At 47.2% G+C, this 19,290-nt stretch overlaps 1 protein-coding gene across 7 annotated transcripts in view; it reads left to right on the plus strand.

Moving 5' to 3' along the window:
- The window catches only part of NCALD (neurocalcin delta), a 393,861-nt gene extending 374,969 nt beyond the window's left edge, over positions 1-18,892 (plus strand). For 5 of the 7 annotated variants that reach the window (XM_053208638.1, XM_015078032.3, XM_027064113.2 and 2 more), the window contains 3 exons: positions 2,003-2,399; positions 15,525-15,630; positions 18,695-18,854. In XM_053208638.1, coding sequence (XP_053064613.1) covers positions 2,022-2,399; positions 15,525-15,630; positions 18,695-18,792 — 582 coding nt within the window. In that variant the 5' untranslated portion in view covers positions 2,003-2,021 and the 3' untranslated portion in view covers positions 18,793-18,854. Of the gene's footprint in view, positions 1-2,002; positions 2,400-15,524; positions 15,631-18,694 lie in introns of all 7 variants that reach the window. The other 2 variants (XM_053208637.1, XM_015078031.3) reach the window with 1 other exon arrangement.
- Positions 18,893-19,290: the final 398 nt, after the last annotated feature.

Genomic DNA, 19,290 nt, shown 5'->3' on the forward strand with positions numbered 1-19,290 from the left:
GCTTGGGTCTCTCTCCCTCTCTCTGACCCTTCCCCACACACGTTCTCTCTAAATAAACAAACAAATAAACACACTTAAGAAAAACTTTAAAAAAAGAAAATCATTCCTATGTGGGTGATGGATGTTAACCAAAGTTACCATGATGATCGGTATAGTAGTGGGTCATTAACGTTGTACCTCTTAAATATGTACAATGTATATGTCAATTCTATTTCAATAAAAGGGGGGAAAGAAAGACATTCCAAAACCAAGCCTTAACCAGATATTTTTAGTGACTCAAATAGCATTCTGACAGCCAGGGCCTCCCCACTGTAACAGAAAGACTCCTTTTCTGGGAAGATTACTACGCACTTCCCTGTTGTAATTATTTATCTGTCTGCCGGTCGCTCCTTTGTTCGTTATCTCACCAAGTGTTATTTGTGGGAGCCCTGGAGAGACAAAGTGACCTCAGTAGAGACTCTGTCTCAAGGGGCTGACCTTACAGAGGGAGGGAGACAGACATTAACAAATAAACACCACACAAGAAAATCTCAGAGAAAATTGGGAATCACGATTAAAATGGGTATGTGTTGTGTTTCATGTATTCCATAAGTTTCCAAGCTTTACTTTCGGGATTTTTTTTCCCAATATAGGAAAAATGCAAAATGTAACTGCTCAAATTATTAAGACTTTGCAGATGGGAACTAAGCTCAGATATCACCTTCCCCAAGAAGACTTTTCCGATGGCACCGATGCCCCCTTTTGGCTCGGGGATCCTTTCTATGTCCTGTCATTGCACCATATCCATTCCCCTCGTAACCGGGAATGGGTCTCGAATACACTGTCCCCTCACTGCCACCCCTGCTTTTGAACTTAGGCAGCAGGGGGCCCCTTAAGAAAGAGGGGCCACATCTCAGTCTTCTTTGCCTTCACAGCACCAGACACATGCCCCGTACACGGTGCCCAATCAATGCTGAATGGCTCTGTGAATAGGAAGATGATAATTATAGGCTTGTTTCCCATCTAATAAAAGTTGTCTTTGTCCCCCACACTATGTTAAGTTTAAAAATAGGTAACAAAATATATCCTTGTTTTTTGAAAAGTAGATGTATTAAAGTATATGTCAATAGTACATTCAGATAAACTTGCATATAGGAAATCTAGAAGGACGCACACCAAAATGCTAGCAGGGCTATCTCGAAGCGTTAAGATCTGAAATGATGCTACCTTTTTTCTTTCAGCATTGCTGTGCTATTTTACTATTTTGCTGTGGATGTGAGCTACTGCTATAATAGGAGAATATGAAGTTCTTTGTATTTAAAAAGGAAAGTTTGGCCTCTTCCAGAAGCATACACATAAACAAGCCTCATCTTTACCATCTGAACCTAATGTTGACAGTGTCTTGACCTTGTGAATTTAAATAACTGACCTAGTTTGGTAGCATTTAATGGTGTTAGAAGGTTTCTATTTTCCTTACTCATATCTGTGTTTATAGTATTCAGAAGGTGTCTAAGCAGCACTTGCCTTGGAAATATTCTAGCAGTAAAACATGGTAAATTACCTCTTCTCTCTCTCCCTCTCTCTCTCTCTCTCTCTCTCTCTCTCTCTCCCAGTTCTTCTTAAATTCTCCCTACTCATACTTTGATTGGGTGTGTTAGAGCCTCAGACTTCTTAATGGCAGAGTAGACCTCTTGCAAATAGAAAAGGTGGAAGTAAGTAGCCAATTTCTCTGTCTCTCTCTTCTCCCCCACCTCCTTTTCTCCCTCTTTCTTTCATTATGTATCTACAGTTTCCAAGAGTGACTCTGTACGAAAAACATGAACAGTTTTCTGGGCAGTCGTATTTCTGCTCTGCATTTTCTGTCTGTCTTTCTACCATTTCGTTTGGCTGCGTTGGAAATCCTAGACAATGTTATTGGACTAAAAGAGTTTGTTTCTTTTTTTCCAAAGGAACAATCACAAATGACAAAGCGTGCCTCTAAAGAACAGGTCTAAAAATGATTTATATTCTTCTCTATCTGCAGCTGAATTCTCGCTGCCAGGATGGGGAAACAGAACAGCAAGCTTCGCCCAGAGGTCATGCAGGATTTGCTGGAAAGCACAGACTTTACAGAGCACGAGATCCAGGAATGGTATAAAGGCTTCTTGAGAGACTGCCCCAGTGGACACTTGTCAATGGAAGAGTTTAAGAAAATTTACGGGAACTTTTTCCCTTATGGGGATGCTTCCAAATTTGCAGAGCATGTCTTCCGCACCTTTGATGCCAATGGAGATGGGACGATAGACTTTAGAGAATTCATCATAGCCCTGAGTGTGACCTCGAGGGGGAAGCTGGAACAGAAGCTGAAATGGGCCTTCAGCATGTATGACCTGGACGGAAATGGCTACATCAGCAAGGCAGAAATGCTAGAGATTGTGCAGGTACGTAGCCCTCACCCTTTACAAAGAGAAGAGCAGGAGTCACAGGTAAGGACTGGGAGGTGCACAGTATAGCACTGTGTGGGTTGGGGACTGGTGCCCATCTAGGCTTTGATGTGGCCAACCCAGTGTTTCTGAAAATGTTGAACCCATATTTTAGAACAGGGAGATTGCACACAAAAATGCACACTGGTTGGCATCTCTTGAAAACTCAGATCTGGCAACCCTGGGCGCCCAATCTTGCCTGGCCTTACTCCCCTGGTGCTTTGTGGTGCCCCCCACCCTACAAATGGACATACATTCCTCAGGTGATCATTCTTCCTGCGGCCCCTCCATCTGCCCATCCCAGTGACCTGCCTGGACCTCTCACCTTTGGGGTTTTTTTTTTATGTTTATTTATTTTTAAGAGAGAGAGAGAGCATATGTGAGCAGGGGAGGAAAGAGAAAGGGATCTCTCGCTAGGATCTAAAGCAGCCTGGTGCAGGGCTTGAATTCACGAACTGCAAGATCATGACCTGAGCTGAAGTTGGACGCTTAACTGACTGAGTCACCCAGGCACCCCTCGAACCTTTGGGGTTTTATCCCCTGGAGTGGTGTCTAATGATCAATTTCTGGCCGGGGTTTCAAACCCTGCCTCTTTCAGTCACTACCTCTGTAACTCTGACCAACTTAATTCACCTAAGTGAGCCTCAGTGTGTTTATCTGTGAAATGGAACTGCCAGTGGTTCCCACCCATGTTGTGGGGTTACTTTAAGATTAGATGTGACTGTCCCTGTTCAGTGCTTAGCACAGCGCCAGCCATATAGAAAAGCTCATCATCACCACCATCATTAATTTACAACTTTCATAGACTCTTTCTTTAAAGTTTATTTATTTTGAGAGAGAGAGAGAAAGAGAGAGAGAGCATGAGAGGTGGAGGGGCAGAGATTGTGGAGAGGATCCCAGGCAGGCTGCGTGCTGTCAGTGGGCCTCGAACTCGCAAACCCTGAGATCATGACCTGAGCCAAAATCAAGAGTCTGATGCTTAACCGACTGAGCCACCCAGGTGCCCCCAACTTTCTTAAGACTGTTGAATGAAAGCCGGGATCTCTAGACTAGGTTCTGTCTCATCAGAGATACAAACATCGTAAAGAATCAAGTCCTCCAAATCACTCACCCAGAGTAAATACTGAGTGGAACAGGAGAGTGGGCCCTAGTGTCTGCCACATTTTCCCTGTCAGACCCCAAGGGAAGATTGGGAAGGGGCATAAGGAGCTATGGTCATGGTAACTAACTGTTTGATCAGCAGAGTGGGACCCAGAGAGGAGCTTAAGGAGATTGGGACATAGCTGAGGGGAGGATCAGGACAGCTGCAGGCAATAAGCAGGACTAGGTGGGTGGGCAGCACTGGGGAGGGCTGGCCGTCACTCACCATCTTGGCAGGCAAACGGGCCCAAGAGGGAAGCATCTGGAAGCAGACAGCGGTCCAAGAGAGTGGGCATTTGGCTTCCTGGAGGGCTCGTCTCAGAAGCCAGCACTCATTCCAGGACGTCTGGGTTCAGGGATAGATCTGCAGCCCCTGGGGGAACAGGTGGGGCTCTGGAAGGGAGGGGGCATATAACACAAGGAGCCGGAAAGCTTCTGGTGGGGTTGAGGATGGAGGCAGAGGGGCACTTGCTTTCAAGGAACCCCGGAGACCCAGTTACAGAAACTAAGGGCAGGGCCAAAAGAGACCCACGCGACTGACTTGTTCCTGAGCTACTGTAGCTGAGGCCTGGGGTCTGCTCCTGGGCCAGGGGGCCTGGACCTGCATGGGCAGTGAGAGAGGACAGGTGCACACGGAGCCGGGTGCTGAGCAGGAATCCGACTGACCTTTGTACTAGTTAACTCTCCAAGATCTGCCAACCAGGTCTTTCTGTGCCTCTTCCTTCACCCAGAGCAGCGACTGTCTGAATACGGTGTGTTAAATTAATCCCTCAGAGACGGGATCTTAAGCAAGAATAAAGGGTTTCTCCCCTCCCCCAAGGATAAATGCATGAAAAATATAATTTCGACTGTAAAAATATGAGCAGTGTAGGAAAATATAAAAACAAAAGGGAAGAATTTTCCATAATCCCACTCCTCCCACAAAGAGAATCACCGCTAATAATTTTCTAATAGTAGAAAATAATATTTTCTGTTCTTATTTCCACGCATTCAAAAATATCTAAGTGACTTCATAACGTATGTGAAATTTTGCACCTTGCCATTTTCACTCAACATAGTAATACAGGCATTTCTCATGTTACAAAAACTTAAAAAAAAAATTTTTTTTAATGTTTATTTAGTTTTAAGAGAGAAAGAGAGCTTGAGTGGGGGGAGGGGCAGAGAGAGGGGGAGACACAGAATCTGAAGCAGGCTCCAGGCTCCAAGCTCTGACCTGAGCCGAAGTCAGACACTCAACCCACTGAGCCACCCAGGCGCCCCTCATGTTATAAAAACTTTTAATAATGATATTTTATTCTTAACGTTTCTTTTATTTTTGAGAGAGAGCGCGACTGGGGGAGGGCAGAGAGACACAGAAGCCGAAGTGGGCTCCAGGCTCTGAGCTGTCCGCACAGAGCCTGACGCGGGGCTTGAACTCACGAACCATGAGATCATGACCTGAGCCAAAGTCTGATGCTCAACCAACCAAGCCACCCAGGTGCCCCAATAATGATACATTAATAGCTGCATAATAGTCATACGATATAATTTACTTACTCTTCCCCTACGGTTGGATATTTAGGTTGTTTCCACGTTTTATTTTTATATATGATACTGTAACATTTAAATATAAAATAACAGATAATTCTTGTGCATGAAGCTTTTTCTATATTTGGGACTATTCCCTTAGAGTGGATTCCCAGAATTGCAATCACTGAGCCGAAGGGAAGGAGCATTGATTTCTGAGACACTTGACACTGTGCCAAATTGTTTTTCCAAACATGCTCCCTGAGTGACTGAAGGGCGTCCCAGGTCATTGCACTTTTCTGATTTTTCCTAATCTTTGCTAATTAAACAAAAATTTAAATTTCAAATGGGACTCATTTTCATTAGCTTTATTTTCTCTCTCCTTTTTATCTGGGCATGGTGCTGTGCTCTGTCCCCCCTTCCCCTCCCCCCCTCCCCCCCCCCCCCCCCACTTTCCGCCATGTCCTCTGCCTCACTGCAGAAAAAGGGGCGAGTACATTCTCCTTTTGAAGAGAACTACTTCCTGATTGGGATCTAAGAAAAAAAAAATCCTGTTAGCCACTGTGTTAGTTCCTGTTTAACATTTTTTGCACAGTTCTCCTGGTCGATGATGTGGTGGCCAGTATTAATGAATATGTTGACCCCCAGTCAAGGAGAACCCTCTGGACCCCACGGGCTTCTGAAAATCAAACCCGGCACCCATTTTGTTTCACACCTGCCCTGAAGCACTGCTAAGTAGCTGGGAATAAATAGTAGGGGAGGAATACAGACACTCTCCCTGGGCTGAGGAATTCTGGTTTGCAAGGGAGGGTGAGAACATTGCAGAGAATGTGCAGAAGGTGCTGGTAAGCACGGGTTTTTCCGGAGCCTGCAAATGGAGTTTCCTACAGCACCCTGAGGACTGACATTCACGACTCACCCCCCACCGTGGGGAGGAAATACTGTGGCACCTTGAGGCGACTTCCAAATTGCCAATGAGATTAAATTACATTTAGAATCATTTTCCTATTAAGGGCTATGTTATTCTATTCTGCTACTTTGCAAACTGACGATTCATGTATTCTGTCTCATTCTAATGCTAATCCCAAGTTTCCAGTGGATGAACTGGAATGTGTAGGATGTTGCCAAACTTCCCTTCCTATTTTTCTTCTCTTTTTTCACCCCATTCTGAAAGCCCACACTCCAGACCCTGTCCCTGTCCCTGTCCCAAGAAGTTGTGTATCCTTGTGCGGATTCTCTCTCTCTCTCTTTTTTTTGGTTCCAGCTGGTCTGCACCATTGAGGAAGTACCTTTGCAGGGGTGCATGTACTTCAGAGAGTCCCTGTCCCATTGGGTTTCTGCTTTGCATGTGGGCAAATATATGGTAGAGAATGAGGAGATGAGAGCAGGCTGGAGGCCAGCAGAAGCATTCACAAATTAAGGTCCTATTTCTTAAAGTGAGTAAAACCTACAGCTTGATGACAAGCATTGATATATAAATTCTTGACCGAACTTCTGCTCCTCCAAGACTCAGCAATGCAAAGCAATTTAATAAAATGCAAATTTGTGGTGTTCACCTACAGACACTAAAACCGGGCGGGGTGTAGACTGGGGTCCCAACAAGTTTATAATTAGGCTTGACAATGAATGGAGTGTAGTATTGCCTACATTTTCTAGTGTTTTTCTTCCCTGATGTTGCTTCTCAGTTAGGCGTCAGTGTCCACAGAATGGCTTACGGTGACAAGCTTTGGTCTCTGTCACACTGACTGCACTGTGGCAGTTTCCTCTTGGTGCTGTAACAAATTGCCATAAACTTAGTTGCTTAAAACAACGGGGTCGTTATCGTACAGTTCTCCAGGTCAGAGGTCTGAAATTAGTTTTACTGGACCAAAATCAAGGCGTCCATGGGATGCAACCTATGGGGGAAGCATTTCTTGGCTTGTGGCCTCCTTCATCCACGCTCAAAGTCAGCAATAGTAGATTGATTGAGTCCTTCTCACACGAGCGTTTTCCTGGGCATCTCACTCTCTTCTACTCATAAAGACCATTGCACCTACCCTGAGACCAGCCAGATAGGACTGGTCCCCCATCTCAAGGTCCTTAACTTAATCACATCTGCAAAGTCCCTTTTACTATATCAGGTAACATATTCACATGTTCTAGGGATTATGACAGGCACATCTTGTGGGGGACCATTATTCAGTCTGCCACATCTACTAAAATGCAGATTTTTTCCTTTTTTAAAAAAATAATTTTGTGCTATATCAACATCTGGATGAACAAGCAAAAACATACACAGATTTATTTTTAGGGTCTTGAGCATTTTTACATTCACATGCTTATTTTTTTTTTTTTTAAGTGACAAATTTAGGAACATGATTTGGGCCCAGTGTTTTATTGCATCAAAACTGCCTCTCGGGAGTCATGAGCCAGACCACAGCTCTGACTTTTCCCCATTTTACAGCAGAGCCTCTCCTCTGGGTGGGAGCTAGGGTCAGCCCTCTGCTACAAGAGCGGGGAGAAGGCTTCCTGTCTGTGCATCAGCCCAGGTGGAGATAGGTCTGCACACCTACACCCTTCACAGCACAGGGGCCGAGGAAGGGGCCGAGTGAGCCAAAGAGTGGCATTGCTGGTTTGGCCATGAATGCCTGGACCTTCCCTGGGATGTTGGGGGTAAGAGAGCACTGAATTTGAGGATCCATCAATGGGACCATAGCACTCCCAGGGAGAGAATGCTGTCTTGAAATCAGACCCTTCCTCCTAGTTATGATTCAGAGTTAATTGGCATTTTTGATGAAGGCAAATGAACTTCAGGACACCCTTAGTCTACCTTTTTATACCTTTTGAATGAATGAGACCTGAAGGAAGGAGGTTGGGGGTATATTGGCAGCTCATCACAGAAGGTACATTTCTGTTTCTTTTAGCAGTATTGGAATTTTTTTCTTTTTAAATGTTTATTTATTTTGAGAGAGAGAGAGAGAGAGAGAGCTCGAGCATGAGCGGGGGAGGGGCAGAGAGAGAGAGACTCCCAAGCAGGGGGACCGGGCACAGGTTTGCCCTCCAGGAGCACCACACAAATGCACAGATTAGTCCCAGCTGGTTGCAAGATCACCAACTGTGACCTTTCGCACAACCAGCTTGTGAGTATTTGTGCCACAGAGGACCAAGGTCAGGACCAGGAAACCTTCTTTACGTTCTTTAAGAGCCACTTCCTGAGTGGCACCTTGCATTTTTCCTCCCGATCATCTTTCTAAATTGGTGTCACAGACACTAGGTCAATTTTAATATATTCCTGGAGACCTAAAACACTGTGCTCTTTTGATTCTGGGGGAAAAAGAGTGAGGGGTGAGACAAGAGCTTCTAATCTCTTTTGATATGGTACCTGGGAATTCAGGTCCACACCCTCACCTAATTCTCAATTATGAATGTGGACCACGGATATGACCCTGGCGTGCACCTTCGATTTCTTTCCTGGAGGAAGTTCTAAAGCAATTGCTTCGGCTGGTGGCTTCCTCTCAGGACTAAACTTCGCGCTTACCAGTTGTGTTTGGTTTATCCCTTTCTTATTAGGGGATTAATCTTATGACAAGAGTTTAACTCTTAGCATCCAGTATGCCATCTGGCAATGTGAGCGAGGCAGCCCTCTCTGGCTCTTCCCTTCCAATGTCCTTTGTGGACTGCTCTTCGTTCTTCGGCTCCCTGAACATGGTTACTCTCAGAGTTCCAGCTACAGCCCTTATTTCCTGTCATTCCCTCCAAGAAGTCTCCTCTCATCAGTGTTTGCGGTGGGTTGAGCATAATGATGAGTGCTTTCCACGCTGTGGTAGTTTCCTAGGGTTGCCATAACAAATTGTCATAAACTGGGAAGCGTAGAACCACAGGAATGTATTCTCTCAGGGTTCTGGAGGCCAGAGTCCAAAATCAAGGTAGGGACAAGGTTGGTTCCTTCTGGGAACTCCAGCGGGGAGGGTAATCTGTTTCACGCCTCTTAGCATCGGTGGTGACTGGTAACACTTGGCATTTCTTGGCTCACAGCTGCATCACTCCAGCTTCTGCCTCTATCATCACATGACATTCTTCCTGTGTGTCCGTGTCCAACTTTCCTTCCTTTGAATTGCTGGATCGATTAGGGCCCGTCCGAATCCAGCATGATCTTATTTTACCTGATTACATTGTCAAAGACCCTATTTTCAAATAAGGTCACCTTACCAGGCTCTGGGTAGACACGAAGTTTTGCAAGATACTGTTCAACTCAGTGCACGTGCATGATCTCATTGAATCTTCATGCCAACCTTATTAGCCCCAATTTATGCAGGAAACAACTGATTACTTCCAGATCTCCAACTTTGTTACGTCCAAATCTTAGTAAACATCTCCACCGAGATGTTGCACTGGCACTTGAAGGTCAGTATTCCCGAATCAAACTCATCATTGCCCCCCAACCCCCCAAACATGGAGGCCTAGAATACAACAGCTCTGGAATGTCTGTTAGGGACAATAAAAGGCCTCTTCGGATGGGGCTCTTTGAAGCTGCTTTTGTGTTGCACTTAATGTAAGATTGAAAACAAATATTAATTGCCCATATCTAAGAATGATGGGTATCGTTGCTGACTTAAAAGAGGACAGTGACAGGAAGAATGATAGATTTAAGAAAATACTAAGGAGACAGATTCACTGGGTCCTGGAAATGGAGATAGATGGCAGAGAGGTGCCAAAGATGTCTTTGCACCACAGGGTGGATGGCAGGGCTATTCACATGCGCACACACACACAGGATTTTGAGGGCAATGAGTTTGCTTTTTTCAAGTAAAATCTTACATGGAAACTAAAATAGGAATGGAGCGGCTTTGGTTGAAAAGGGACAGGGTCTTCTCCCTTCACCCTCTCCCTGTGAAGGTACCTACAGCACCTGCACAGAACATTAGGGAAGTTACTGACTTCAGGTGTTCTTCTCACTCTGAACAAGAAACCACTGACACCATTCCAGACACACAGACTTCGATCCTATTTCAAAAGTGTTTCTAAGAAAGATCCTCACGGCCTCTCTCCACCCTCATTTCCCGATGTGCAATATTCTTCTAAGTGGGGTGCTGTTCTTTATCTAGAATCTCAAAGCAACCCCCCACCCTGTACCGTTTAACTTCTTCTGCCCTTGGTCAGTTGTCACGCGGCCGTGGATGCCCTGCTAGAAGACCCTCCATCTGGTGAAAAAAGACGGTCTGGTTTCCTTTAGAGAGAGAAGGTCAAGTTTGACTCTTGGCACTGTGCCTGCCCTCCGTTAATCCTACAACTTTTATCAGTGCAGACGTGACTCCTAATTTTCCAGAATTCCAAGAAGTGGTTCATTCAGAGGAAAAAAGGAAGAAAAATATAGGGCACAAGGAAGCTGGTGAGACCCCGGGCTGCAGGGCAGAAAACTGTCCCAAGCCTATATAGGGGCAGAGCCAGAGCTGGGCTCTTGGGCAACCCATAGCTCTGTGTTTACCCAGATTTGAGAATAAGGCTCTTCAAGTTTAATTAAAAACAGGATGTCCCTGCTGGGCCTCTCATTGACATTGCTAAAAATAAGCAGGAAAGTAGCCTGGCCTCTTCATGGTTTAATCCCATTAAATTTGGGGAGGGGGGGTAGTAGAGCTAATAAAAGACATGATTTGTTTCAGATTGCTGTCTGGCATTGTGTCTTTTCTCCCTGTGCTGTGGAGTCCTAGATTCTGAAGTTCTAATGCAATCAGCTCTGGGTTATTGATGCCGTGGGAAGGGGACAGACGATTTCCCAAATGTGGTTTTGCCTGGTTGCCATCTACTTACTCACTCTTGGGACCACAGGGACTTGTCACCTCAGCTCTTTGCTCACTGCTCTGGTGCCACACACATCAGAGACCTGGTTTTGTGAATAATCCACTAACCCCTGTCTGTGAGTTGATGCACATTAAAAAAAAAAATTCTAATCTAGGGCCATGAAAGAGCTGTCTGGAATGTGAGCCTCTCGAAGGAGCCCTCACTTCCTCCTCAACTTTACAATATGCTCAGACATTGTGCCTCTTGCCCAATTCCAGAAGTCCTGTTTGCAAATATACTGAGGTAAGGGCATCCTGACTTTCTTCATTGCTTTGTTTTGATTTGGATTTTGGTTTTTATATTAGCCCATCTTTATTTCTCTGTTCCAACCCCACTCCTTTGGCCTAATAGCAAAAGGCTAAATCTCTTAAAGACCTTCTGTTGAGTGTGGGAACCTCGTTTTCTAACACAAATTCATCTGTTCATTTGATCTTTCGTTTGTTCAACCAAGAGTATTAAGGGACTAATCTCTGGATTATTGCACAGTTGACTTCCCATCAGAATTCCAAGAAGGAGAAGAATTTCATGAGCCCCAGCTCTTAGAGGCTGGGAGTTCCAAGGAATGCTCCCGACCAGTGAGTTTACTCACCATCATGGGAACCAGAGGTAGTGTAAGTAAAGGCTTTTGTAACAGTAAGACATCGCTGGAATCACTGCACCCATCTAAATGGTGCTTTGGGTCACCAATATGGTGTCTCCCTAGCCTTCTACCAGAGGACTGGTGAGATACACAATAAGAAAGACCATATCGGTCATGTTGATAGTTGACTGCCACCACCTAGCACGTAGTAGACACTCAATAAATGATGAGTAAATTATTAATGACAGTTTTTAAATTCTCTGACCACCATTGTCTGCAAGTAAGGGAGTAGGGATGGATTTGGGGAGTAGGTGCAAATAGAATCAAATTTAATATCGCTTCTCTCTTTTGGTTGCTTATTGGAGAAATACAAATACCCTCATCTGATCAGGGCCCCAGTGGTCTGTCCTGAGCTGCTCCAGAGCCACATCTTGTACCGTATCCCCCACACTCCCTCAGCCTTCTTGCCATTCTTCCTACCTGGGTGTCTATGCACCTGTTTCCTCTGTCGCTTTTCTCTGTAAGCTGTCCACTTCCTTCATCTTTTTGCTTTCCTCACTCCTCGGGGAAGACTGCCCTCATCCTCCCAGCAAGGAGTGTTCCCCCGTTACAACATCTCATAAGACCGTGCACCCTCCTTTGTAGCACTTTACTCATTTCTTTGAGTTTTACACTCATTTCTTTGATTGTTTAAATAATGTCAGTCTGCCTTATTTAACAGTAAACCTTTGAGGGCAAGGATGGGGTAGATAGGCCTGGTATGTGATAGCTGATTGACAAATAGTTGGGGAATGACTGAGTGAATGGATGAATGACAAAAGGAGAGGGGGTAAATTGAGATCAGGGGTTTTCCCACCTGGAGTCCGTGGATGGGCTCCTGAATCCATGAGCCCCTGAAGCTGTCTGTAACAGTGAGTGGAGATCCACGAGCATGTGTGCCTGGTTCCTGAGCGGAGAGCCCGTAGCTTTTGATAGACTGAAAAATTGTGGGGGCCAAGGGCAGGGTGCCCAGGATGGGCCACTTAGGCATGAAGATTATTTTGAGTTTTTTAATTGAGCATTTGAAACTGAGCAGATTCAAGGAAAGCTCTTTGCCTCCCCCACAACTGTCTAAAAAGAATTTAGTAGAGGACCCGCTCCAGAAAGAGAGCCGTCACCACAAAGAGCTACGTTATGGTATGATCTAGGTGTGGTAGACAGGAAGGAACCTAACAAGGCCTGTTTGATCAAAGTCCTCTACGTCCCATGGTTTCCAAGTGTCCCCAGGACACATGTGTTTACCAAACATTTACTCCTTTTCATTTTCCTGTGAATTACAATTTTTCCCTTTGAAGTCCCGGACTCCTGTCCCCTTCTCCTTAGTTCAGGATGACATACATGCCTCATTTCGACTGTCTTTGGAATCTTTGATAGCTGTGTGGATTCCCCATGTGCACAATATTAAATTTGATTTCCTCCTGTTTGTCTCTTGTCAGCTTGAGTCTTAGTCCAATTAGAGGGCTTTTGAAGGGCAGAGGAAAGTCTCCCTCCCCAACAGAATCTTTAAGGGGTTTCACATGAATATGTTTAATTATATATAGAAAGGGAGGAAGAAAAGAGAATGGGAAGCTGAGAAAAGCATAACAAGAGGAGAAAGGGGAACTTTATAACGAGAAGCAGAATAGAACATTGAGAGTAGAGGAAGAGCCTGAGAGGAGGCGATGGGGGGGCTGGGGACAGTTATTCCTGAATGAATCCTTCAAACTTATGAGCCCAAGTCTGTGCAAAGCCCTGTGTTAGGAACTGTCAGGGGTTCAATGAATAGCCAGATCAGACTGCCACCATCCCGTCTAAGAGGAGAATGTTGTTGGTAACTACAGTTCAAGTAAATGGGATGGCATGATCCAAGAGAGGCTTTGAATAGAGCCATTTGCTAGCACAGAGGAAGGGAAATTACACATAGAAGGAAGACCCTGGAAGACTTCCTGGAGGAGGGTAACATTTCAACCTGCCCTTAACACAGGAGTAGGATTTTTGGGAGAGGGAGAGGGCCAGGTGAGCACTGAGATAAGGGAAGAGCATAACAGAGCTGCTGCTGGTCCAGGAAACCAAGGTGGGTGTTGGGCAGGTTGTCGAGCTCTGGAGAGGACTTCTGCTCTCTGCTGCCGTTACCAAATGTTCACCTGGTCCAGGAACTCTGAGCACCTGTCTTCCTGTTTGTAAAAAGAACTCTATCTTTATGGGCTTTTCTAGTTCCCTCCAGGAGTCAGGTGTCCCCAGAGGCTTGGCATTTGGCACTCTAGGCCCAGCACAGATGGCGGTGTAGACCCGGGCTAGAGTGGACAGCAAGTAGGGGTCCAGGAGGAAGACAGAGTGTGGTTTGTTTCATGCCTTCACTGCACACTTCCATGAACGTTTCCTGAGGGAGTTGACTATGGCCAAGTTTACCCCAGTGACACCCACGATCTGAGACAGAGCTGTAACTCTGAGCTTGACTTTTTTCCCAGGCAGAATCACTGTGGAGGCCACCCTGGAGTTGAGCAAGGGCTTTGGGGGGGGGGGGTTTCAGACAGACTCAGGGAACCTGGCCTGAGGGATCCCTATGGTGTGGAATCTGCCCAAGGGTGAACCCTGGGTGAGTCAGTTTTTCATTCCTCATTTATTGATTGGGATTAGAACATTCGCCGCCTTTTTCTCCAGAATGAGGCAGAGTTTATCCTAAAAAAGACTGTAAAGCAAGTTAAGTTGAGCCTTTAGTATCAATTTTTTTTCTCTCACACATTTCTCATTGGAAAACTACTTTCTCTCAGCTGGCTTCCTTTCTCCCCTCCCTCCAACTATCCCATGGCATCTGAAGCTCCAGAACTTTCCAGATTTTTTTATGCCCACCCTCCTGCAAAATCTACTTTTTCTAAAACTGCTTCCCCAGACGAAAGTACCCAGAGTGAATCTGATTAGCAAAGTCATGGCCTGGGGATAAAAACAGTGACTTTACATTATTTCCAAATCAAATCTACATTTGACAACTGCCACATTCCAAGCCTCTACTGAGTACCACACAGGCTCCACTATGGTGGGGGAGACAGCTTCAGTATTGCATACGAAACTCAGTCAAACCCTCTGTTGCTCATCAGATTTACCCAATTTATCTTAAGCCTTGAGCTGCTAAATTATTTAATACAAAGCTTGGATGGCGGCTTGCCTCCATCTTGGGGATGCCCAGGAGCTTGCTGGAAAGGAATGTGAGGTGATTGCCACATATGGGGGCAGGGGGAGGGGGAGAGGATTGGGATGGATTAGTAATGTCTGCCTGGGAGAAGACATGCGCGGACATCTGCAGGCCACCATGGGTTTATTATGCTTGAGAGACCAAGGTGGAGAGACCCACCTGTCTTTCTGACCTGAGGACTGTTATCCACAGCCTTGCTTTTAGAAGTGGTGTTCTCAGGATAGCAACAGCAGCATCACACGGGAGCTTGTTAGAAATGCAGAATCCCAGGGGCACCTGGGTGGTTCATCCAGTTAAGTGTTGACTTAGGCTCAGGCCATGGTCTTGCCCTTTGTGAGTTCCAGCCCCGTGTTGGGTAGGCTCTGTGCTGACAGCTCAGAGCCTGGATCCTGCTTAGGATTCTGTGTCACCCTCTCTCTCTGCCCCTCCCCTGCTTACACTCTGTCTCTCTCTCTCTCTGTCTCAAAAATAAACAAACATTAAAAAAAAATTTTTAAAAAAGTGCAGAATGCCAGGCCCCCATTACCCCCACCCCGCCCTGATCAATCAGATTCTGTATTTTCACAAGATCCCCAGGGGATTCATATGCACAAGAAAGTCTGAGACACAGGGGTCTAGTGGGTCTTCCTGCCAGGTTCTCACTGCTGGAGCAAGCAAGTTCTGCTGGCCAGGCATCTCTCAGTAGTCACTGCACATCGGTTTTCTACAACAGATCGGCAGGAATGGGACTAGCTCCCTGGGCTAATGGAGGATGTCCCATTCACCCCTACATTTGGGAGGTTTAATAATAAGGCTGTTATGTTTCTGGCTTATACGTTGTTTCTGTCCCCAGGCGATCTATAAGATGGTTTCCTCCGTAATGAAAATGCCTGAAGACGAGTCAACCCCAGAGAAAAGGACAGAAAAGATCTTCCGCCAGATGGACACCAACAGAGATGGTAGGAGGCCAAGGCTGCTTTGCTCTGCTCAGTGGGGACTGCTGGAGGGGCTGGGGCCACCCAGGCAGGGCAATGCCACCCGAGGGCAAGATACTGGCCGCAAAGACGTGGCTTTCAGCTCTTTGTGAAACTGGCTCATCCCGCATGCTCCCTGGTAGTACAGGACAGAGAAGGACCAAGGTGGGAACAGGCCTAAGCCACAGCAGGCTGGATCTCTGCAGGCCAGCTAATCAGAAAGCAGAGAGGGACTTGGTGCTACTCCACTCAGACCCTGGCCTTTCACCCCAGCCTGCCCAGGGGGTGTGGTTGGGCTCTTCTGCGCATGCCCTAAGGTGTTGGTTTCCTGGAGTCTGGTCTTCCCCAGCCCTTGTGGGGAAGGGGAGGAGGGGAGGGAGGTGGCCAGCAGTTTCCACCCTGAGGGTGCCATCCACAATTCAGACCCAACAAGAGGAATCAGAACAATCCCAAGTGAAAAGGAAGAGTGGATTTCAAACTCAAGGACAGTGGGTTTTAGATATTGGGTTGCCAGATAAGTTATAGGAGGCCTAATCAACTCTGAATTTTGGATAAACAAATGATTTTCTTTCTAGAAGTATGCCCTGTGAAATATATGGGACATACTTATATGAGAAGAATTCTTGTTTATTTGAAATTCAGTGTTTAACTGGGCATCCTGTATTTTATCTGCCAAATCTGGCCACCCTATTTAGATGGGACACCTGAATTTAAAGCGCTGAGCGCTGAGTCTGGTACATAAGAAACCCACGCATCAGGCAGGGTAACACTTGCTATTGTTACCAGCTCCCCTGATTCCCTGGGTGTCCCCAGCAAATCTTGTCCGTGACGTGCAAACGCTCTTGTATCCCCCAAATGGTGCTGGTGGACAGAATGACAGGAGGCTTTGTAGTACAGGGAGCCTCTCTTTCTACTCCACGCGCCTCTGGGGCACCAGCTGCCTGAGAATCTGGCTTTGCAGGGTGCGGACCAATCTGTTTGCTTTGCTTCCTGCACAAAGGTGCTATCACATCCGATTTCCCCTTACGCACCTTAATTCACGGCAGATAGTTTGTTTTGCGAAGACAAAACAAATGGGGTTGTTTGTTAATGAACTTGCTGATTTTCAACTACACCTTTTGCTGGTGCGCCAGGGGAGCACAGGTGGGTTTGTGTCCTGCTCTAGGGCCCAGCCCCCTGGCAGGAAGAGAGCTATAGGATGAGCGAAGGTGCAGGTGCTGGAGGACAAAACTTTCGTGTGTGCTGCTCATAGGCAGGGAGTTAGAGGCTCGCTATAATGGTGTCACGGGGTCCTGACTGGGGCAGCACTCGCGGAACACATCCCGCTGCTAAAAGCCCGGTGCTTTCCTAAGGGGCAAAAGTGGGGAGGGGGTGGGAGCCTGGAGCAGAGGCTTCACCTACAGTCTCCCCACTGTGAGATTCTTCTTGGTGGAGGCTCTTTGCGTGGAGCCCCAGGCCTCAGACTGGAAAAGTCAGGACACACAGGCAACGTAGCCCTGGAGTCTACTCAGAAGCACATGGGGAGTTAATCCAAGAGACCCAGACATAGAGGTGAAATGTTGGGTGTTCCCCGCTGCTTCCAGTCCAAGGTTCCCAGGGCTTACCTTTGGAGATCCTCAAGTGTTCAAGTGGCCGTTGCCCTCTGCCTTTGCTCATGCCAGCCTTTCAAACCTAACAAGTCTTCACCATTTTAACCACGGTTAGAGCAGGGGCAGGACACAAAGCCTAGAGGTGGCCTGCTCTATATTAAAAATAAGTAGATGCATAAAAGCCCACCTTTCTCCTCCTCGTAGCTAAAGTAGATTTGGTTAAATGAGAACTAGGTGCTGGGGGAGTGGGTTGTGATGAAGGGGAAGACATATTTGTTGATGTCTCTGAGTATGGGGTGGTGAAGGCTTCCGTAGGCAGTATCCTTTCTGTCTGGGTCTGGAATGAGTGGAGAAGTAAGAGACAATCCTTGAGGATGGATTTTGTTGGCTGGGGCGGGGGGGGGCGCGGGTAGAGCCTAGTGTGAGAGCCTGAGGGCATTCGGACAAGACCCACAGCAACGGGAAGCCCCAGTGGGCATGGGCTGTCCTCGGGGGCAGGGGGAGCAGGTCCCTTGTGGGAGCTCCTATCAAGAGCAGGCCCAGCAGCTCTTCCCAAGGAGGGACCCTTCTGGAAGCATCAGCAATGGTGGAGAAGCTTTGTGCCGCCCCCACCCTCCACAACAGTATGACAGAAGGCAATTCAATATATATTCCAGCTTACTCAGAAAGAAAAGGGACACACAGATAGGAATGGGATCGCAGGAGGCCAGGTGTCCCTCCTCTAGCCTGTTGTTTGACCCAAAGGACCCGGCGGGGCATCCGTCTGCCTCGTGCGAACACCCCTTTATTCTCCTTACTTTGGATGGAGGGGCAGCCTCCTCCCATGTTGTCCAAAAGAAGGTCCTCCCCCCAGATGTCTGCGAGGGCCCCTCTGCTCACATGCAAGCAGAGGGATTCTTGCAGCAGACCTAAGTGTACCCGAAGGAGGCCAGCAGGCTCTGGGAACCGTGGGAACCCCGTGACGGCTTTGGTGCTGACAGAGCACAGCTCATTCTCCTAAAAATGCAAAGGCCAGGGGCGCCTGGGTAGCTCAGTCCGTTAAGCATCAGGGGCTCTGTGCTGACAGCGCTGAGCCTGCTTGGGATTCTCTCTCTCCCTCTCTCTAAAATGATAATAATAATAATAATAGTACAAAGGCCAGATAACTGTTCACAAATACTGAATGAGAACCTCCCACCCCCTCCTGGGAGCCTGGAGCTGGAAGAGCTATGAGGGCAGGGGTCCTGTCAGGGCCACCTGCCACCAGGTCAGCGATGGGCTCCCAGGAAGCAGGGTGCCGTGCTAGGTGCTAGCTTTGCGGTGATGAGCCGCGCCCTGCCCCATGGGTCTCAGGCGGGAAGGGCAGAGGGTGTGACCACAGGGGAGAAGGTGAGCGGTCGCCACCACCAAGATGCAGTGGGACGACCGTAAGGCCCTGCAGCTGCCACCAGCCACCGCTCACCTGTCCTCTTGCTTTCTAGGAAAACTGTCCCTGGAGGAATTCATCCGAGGGGCCAAGAGCGACCCGTCCATAGTGCGCCTCCTGCAGTGTGACCCCAGCAGTGCCGGCCAGTTCTGAGCCCCGCACCCTACGGATCGTAGAGCTGCTTGTGTTCCCTTTCAACAAGTTTGTCTTTTTTTTTTTTTTTTTTTACCAAACAATATTGGTGGTGATGCTGCCCCCCCCCACCCCCCACCCCCCCCCCCCGTGAGGTCAGATGCACCTTCCTCCGTGACGCCTTCAGCTTCCTTTGTTGTGGGAATGCCCGGAGCCCCAATCGCTTGTGGCCGAGCATGGACAGTGCTGTCTTGCACAGACCTTGTGGTGTTCGTTGTTCTATGATTTTTCCATCGCTATTATTATTGTCATTTTTCTTCTGATTCCAATGTCTCTGTTCTGAAACCGAAGACTCGGGGAGGCAAGAGAAGGGAAAACAATTCGGTCCAGTGATTCAATCGCAAGCTTCCAGGGGCTTGTTGGAAAAACAAAACTCCCCACCCGGGTCTGGAGTCGCACGTGCCCTCGGGGTGATGGTGCCATGTGCTGGGTTCCGCAAGGACAAGGGAACCCTCTGGG

Source organism: Acinonyx jubatus, chromosome F2, assembly GCF_027475565.1.
Source record: "Acinonyx jubatus isolate Ajub_Pintada_27869175 chromosome F2, VMU_Ajub_asm_v1.0, whole genome shotgun sequence".
In the NCBI taxonomy this organism is placed as follows: Eukaryota; Metazoa; Chordata; class Mammalia; order Carnivora; family Felidae; genus Acinonyx; species Acinonyx jubatus.